Source organism: Hipposideros armiger, unplaced genomic scaffold (assembly GCF_001890085.2).
Source record: "Hipposideros armiger isolate ML-2016 unplaced genomic scaffold, ASM189008v1 scaffold_66, whole genome shotgun sequence".
Taxonomy (NCBI): domain Eukaryota; kingdom Metazoa; phylum Chordata; class Mammalia; order Chiroptera; family Hipposideridae; genus Hipposideros; species Hipposideros armiger.
In genome coordinates, this window is record NW_017731416.1 from 4,470,920 (window position 1) to 4,477,187 (window position 6,268).

Below are 6,268 nucleotides of genomic sequence, written 5' to 3' on the forward strand. Positions count from 1 at the left end.
GATATTCAGGGTGGACTCTTCATCCTTCTTACTTGGTTGTCTTTGGGGCTGGCGTTCCTTGAGAGTTTGTCCCACACTTGTGTGATGTGAGGGCTGAACTGCAGAAGGAAGCTTGTCGTCAGTGTCCCCTCCTTCAACTCTGTCTCATTCTGTTTAATGTTTATAAAAGTTAGTGTAATTTATATATTTTAAAGACAGGTTTAAATATTAAGTTTATTAGGATTTTTTAATGTTTAAATCTGCTGTGATTATATTCGAATATATTCATTTTGTCTGTTTTTACGTTCGATTTTGTCATTGTAATAAGTTTCAGTGTTTTTTTTTCATTTCTTATATTTTTCCATTAACATTTCCACTGCTTATTTTTCATGCCAGTGTACTGTGTCACCTCACCCAAGAAGGAGGATAGGTATAGGGAGCCACCGCCCACTCCTCCAGGATACATGGGGATTTCTTTAGCAGACGTAAAGGAAGGACCCCACCTCCACCTAAAACCTCCAGATTATAGTGTGGCGGTGCAGAGGTCAAAGCTGATGCCTCACGGCCTCGCTAGACCGCCACCAGCTTCTCTCAGTAGCAGCCCCATGGCCTGTGTTCCATCGAAGACGGTAACTCAGCCTCAGAGGCATCATTTGCAGCCGTCCCATCCCAAAGTAGCAGACCTGACTGACGCAGATAGCGAAGCAGATGGTATGTTGACAAACTACTTTAATGGCTCTTAAATGAATTGCTGAACACGTTAAATGGTCTTTACGCTGGTATTTTAGATAATCAGTAATGTTTTCTTTAAATGCCTCAGAAATCTCTGTTAAAAAAAAAATCCCTAAATGTGGTGGTGTGATTTTTAAATGGAGAGGGCAAACTGCTTGTTTCTGTGTGCCCAGTCCCTGTGCCACCCCAAATGGGGTGTTCTTATATTTGATCGATAGCAGCTCAGTCTAATAGAATAATTTTGAGAGGAGGCATGTGACATTAGTAGGGTCATGCCTTACATTAATGCATGGAAACTTGAAACTGCAAGTATCAAAATGCAAAATTATCTGAAATCATGCTGTTAATAGAGTTCCTCTTACTAGCAAAACCCTTCACTGACTTCGCAGCTGTGGCTTGCTTTATTAAAAATAAATGGAATTTTATTCTTTCATGAAATTCCAATTTATTGCGAGCTTTCAATGTGATCAGAACTCTTAAATGTCATAACAAGAAAACCTGGACCTTGATGGGATATTTGAGAGGATATCTGTTGAAACTGACTAATTTTGTACACAGATGACTAGATTGTTAGTTGATCTTCATTAATGATCTGCCACTTAATTGTGTTTTTATTTTTTTCAGAAAATGAGCAGGTTTCAGCAGTCTAGCCTGTATAGGACCATCTGACGTCACGGAGGACGGAGTGGGCAGGACCACATCGTGATTGTGCCGGCCGTCGCCAGCACCCAGCCCGCTGCTGCTGCGGTTGCTGCCCCGCGGCCGCAGGCCCGGTACTCAGCGCCGCGACAGCGCTGCCTGTGCTTCGTCTCGCTGATCCCTGCAGAGGCCTGGCCTCCTCCGCGCTGGACGTTGTGCCTGGATACCAGTCTTCACTTTGCACACCACACCTGCCTTGGGACCACAGTTACTAGGACAAACCCAGACTCAGAGTCTTCCCCATGTATATCGCTATAGATTTTCCTTTAACAAGTTATTTTTAAGATGGTAGTAGTAGTGTTTCCAAGCCATAGCTTGGGCTAACAGACAAATTCAAAATGCCTGTCAGTACCAAGGATATCCTTGTGTACTTGAGAAGTAACTTATTGGAAGTTGTGTGGTTTTGTTTGAATTTGGGAGCTCTTCTTTAGCCGGTGGTTATGTTCGAGGCCGTAAAACTGTCTCTGGTCAGACCAAACAGAAGTTGTCTCTGCAGGATGACACGCTTCGTCTCTACAGAAGCGTAACCATCTGTGGCGCCAGGGTCGCGCAGGCCTTGGCTGCAGTGGATCGGAAGCCTTTTGCGGTTGAGGTATCGGGAGGGAAAATGCTTCCATCTGCTGGTCCCTACTTGGAAAGCCAGTGAAGCTGCCACAGGGTTTCTCAGTCCTTTGGGAAAGGGAGGGGGCTGTGCCGGGCTGGGTAGCAACCCTAATTTCCAAAGAATGAAATTTTTATGTTAAATAACATGTACACCAATCCTTTCTGAAGTGAAGATTGTGCTACATCTAACTGTAACTAAAAGTATAAATCTAGTAAATAGAGAATGGGTTCTAGAGAGTACAAACCCAAAACGAAGATTTTTCTCAACTCAAATAACGAGTTCTTTTTATAAAGGAGGTGTAATTTTTGGTGGTGTAATCATGGAGATGAATTTAGCTTTACGCAGTTTCTGCTACATCCCCTCCCCCATCTCATGGCATGAAACAGATCTCAATAAACCCTGCAGCTCCCAGCTGCCTACAGTAAAGCTCATGAGCTCACCAAGGTGTATATTGGTCAAAACTTTTGTGAGGCAAAGAGGAGCTGGAATTATGGAAATGATTATCTCTTGGTTCTCAGTTTAGCCCTTGAGAGGAAGGAGATGTATTTTGTAACAGCCTGTTGGGCATGGCACTCTTAGGTATTTAATTAAAGTTTCAGTGACTGTTGAGTGGACAAGCTAGACTTTCCACATTTTTACAAATTATATATAATGTTTTCTATATCTTAAGTTTCAATTTTTAAATTTGTTTTTAGTGTAAAGGCAAGTGAGAGCTTAATATACTTTTGTGACTACCAAAAAAAAAAAAAAAAAGCCAAAGCCATTAATATGCACTGCCCAGACTGGCGTGGAGCCCGGATGGGTTTGCGTCTGAGTCATTGGCCATAGGTAAATGTATAGAGTTTAGTTGGTTCATGACGTCCTTTTCAAGAGTTTGTTCTCATTTTTCCCCAGCTGTGTCGTCCCTCTCTGTCTTCCTGCCTGTCCCCTCACTTTAAGATCATAAATGAGTTCCAAGAGGTAAATGGCAGTAGTCCCATCTTTTCCATCAAAGTGATTGTCTCTTCGTTTTAGGAAAAAGAGCATGTCTGAAAAATTCCCCTGGACAAAAAAAATGTTAATCTGGAACTTAAGTCTTAGAAATGAACCACCACCACCACCACCACCCCATATTAGAATGAGACTAATTGGCTCCATAGCTTTCTTGGTCCATTGAAATGGAAAGTAGCCCAGATCAAAAATCCTGGTTTGAAAGTCACACTGTAGTGATTTGACCTATAAACAAGGGTCCTCTGATCAGAAATTTTTCCTTCACTGACTTACACAATATCATTTTCATGTCTAAAGCAAAACAAAGTGAAAGATATTTTTGCTATAACCATCTATTTATCAAGTTTAGGTATTTATCTTACCATTTTACATCCATTACCCCAGAAAAATGTGCTGTTTGCACAGTGTCTTTATTTGGCAGGTCTTTCAAACCAGATGGGAGCCTTCACCACCTTGGTCCTTAATGGTGTCAGGAGTATCTTGCACAGAGAGTTGGAGGCTTGTGGTTTGAACTTGCCCCCTTGTGCTGCCTTTGTTTCATCCAGCTTGGACTGTGAGTATTTGGATCAGCTGATCACATTGATCAGGAGCTAAAGCCAAGTGCTTTGTAGTTTGATATGTATGTATCCCTTAAAAAATCATGGAGGTTTCATTTTTATATTTTCATTTAGGGTACATTCCTGCCTTCTTGCCACATGACTGGAATAAGAGAAGCCTTAACTTTGATGCTATTCTAAGTCCCCATTTGCTTTTGTTTTTATTTTATAAACATATAACTTTAATGAAGAGACTAGTGCCCTCATACCTCCACAGCTCTCAATCTGCAGGACTATTGAAACAGTAAATGCTCGGTGCAAACTTTTGCCAAATAAGTTGCAACAAAACTTTACATAATGAAAGATTTGCAGAAACAGTAATATATATATATATATATGTATATGTATATGTATATATAATATATATATATTACATCTGATATATACATCCATAAAAGTTTGTTGTAATTAATTGATCCTTACTTCCTACAAATGATTACTCTCGATATGATCTTTGGGGAGAAAAAGCCTTATAATGGTTTTTCATGAGGGTGATAAGTCACATTATGTGTCATCATCTATATAACCTCCTCGAGAATCTCCAGGCTGGAAACGGGCAGTAATCATGGAGATTTCCAAAATTTAATTTCTATAAAGTGTTCTCTCCCTTATAAAAATAAAGGGAGAAAGAGTTTCTTTGTATATTTAAAACAATGATTGATATTCTGATATATTTCTTAAAAATGTGATACTAAAGTAGATATAACCCTTTAGAATTACCTTACAGACTCGAACAAAGGGTGAAGTCTTCAGAAAGTGTCACAGGACGGTTTCAAATTTAAACTTGAATCCCAGTTCATCTTTAGCTTTCGTTGTGCTTTTTTAAGGCTTTTTTATTTTTGATACACAAGATGCAGCTGTACTTGATCTTTTAAAATGGAAACATGAGCTTATCATCAAAAGACAGAAACAAAACTGCACAGTCGTAATAGCAATTATACTGCACAATTCAGCGATTGTAAAGTCTCCTGTAACAAGCAGTGTTTGTCTCCTATTTTTTGATACCTCTAAAACTTATGTCTTTTAGAAAGACAGTGCCTCTGTATGCTTTTTGTATTTTTACTGAGTGTAAATATTTGTTATATTTTTGGTTAAGAGAATGTAAAAGTACCATTTATTGTTATCATATCTACTAATACATTGGTGAAATCAATAAAGAATCTACATTAACCTTCTCTGCACTTTATTGCAAATGTATGGCAGCAGATAAAATAATTATACCCTGCCACTCAAGAGGGCCAGTCTGGGACCCATGTTGATGTGAAGGCCTTACTTTCTGAGTTTCTAGAGAAAGTGGAATGGTCCAGTTATAGTTCACTATAGTGTCTATAAAACACCTAGATATTGTGTGTTTGATTACACAGTAACAGTGCCTAAAACCCCGTTGGGGCTCTTCTAAGTCTCAGACTGTCCAGGGCTGTCCAGTGACTCTGCCACACTGCCAGTGTCTCAGGGACCTGACACTCGCACCTCGGGGTATCACCTGAAGATAACACAGAGAGAAGATAGTGTGAGGACAGGATGCAGCCACCAGCAAAGGATGCTGACAGCCACCGCGACCTAGAAGAGATGGGGTCCTTCCCTAGAGCCTCCAGAGGAAGTGCTTCCTGCCCACACCTAGATTCTGAACTTCTGGCCTGTTCTGTCCAGTCACCTGATGTGTGGGAACTTGTTCCAGCAGCCCTAGGAAACGAATACACATTACTGTATTTGTCTGACGTTGAAGACTCAGAACCAGCAATTAAAGGATGTGGTGGTCTCGGGAATCCCACCTCTCACTACCCTCCAGAAACGTTTGATAAGCGAAGGTAAGAGAGAGAGAGGCCCTCCCAGAGGCCTGCTCTCCAGCAGCCTCAGCAGCCTGACATTTTTCCAGGTGTGCACAGGGGAGGCTCTGTCACCTTGCCAAGCTTGATGTTTTTCATTTTCCTCATTTCAGACATTCTGGTATCTTCAGATGTGTACTGGTATCTTCCTGTGGTTTTTATTTATTTATTTTTTTAAAGATTTTATTGGGGAAAGGGAACAGCCAAGTTGTTGTCCTTCAATCTTAGTTGTGGAGGGCGCAGGTAGCTCAGCTCCAAGTCCAGTCGCCATCCGGCTGCCCGTCAGATGAGCTCGCAGCCGCTCAGCTCAAGGTGCTGTGTTCAATCTTAATTGCAGGGGGCGCAGCCATCCCATGCGGTAGTCGAACTGGCAACCTTGTTAGGGGCTTGTGCTCTCACCAGCTGAGTCATCCTGCCACCTGTTGGCAGCTCAGCTTGGGCGCAGCTCAACTTGGGCGCAGCTCTCTGGCCCATGTGGGAATCGAACCAGCGACCCTGTTGCTCAGAGCTTGTGCTCTTAACCAACTGAACCACTCGGCCTGCCTAGTGTGGTTTTCATTTTAATTTCTATAACGACTAATAATACTAAGCATCTTTTCAAAACGTATTGGCCATTTGGATGCTCTTTTATGAAGTGTCTTTTTAGGTCTTCTGTTTTTTATTTGTTGCTGGAATATTGAAATACAGTTGTATTATAATCATCTTGTATTTAACAACCTTGCTTAATCTCAGTTTGTAGATTCTTTTGGATTTTTCTGTATACTCTCATTAGCTGTTCATAATTACTTTTATTCATTTCTAGTCATTTTGCATTTCATTTCCTGCCTTACTGCACAGATGAA

The 6,268-nt window shown here is 41.0% G+C and overlaps 1 protein-coding gene across 1 annotated transcript in view; it reads left to right on the forward strand.

Moving 5' to 3' along the window:
* RAPGEF6 (Rap guanine nucleotide exchange factor 6) overlaps positions 1–4,770 on the forward strand; it is a 211,190-nt gene extending 206,420 nt beyond the window's left edge. Inside the window, exons 28-29 of the mRNA XM_019642167.1 lie at positions 376–690; positions 1,336–4,770. Coding sequence (XP_019497712.1) covers positions 376–690; positions 1,336–1,361 — 341 coding nt within the window. The 3' untranslated portion in view covers positions 1,362–4,770. The remainder of the gene's footprint in view (positions 1–375; positions 691–1,335) is intronic.
* Positions 4,771–6,268: the final 1,498 nt, after the last annotated feature.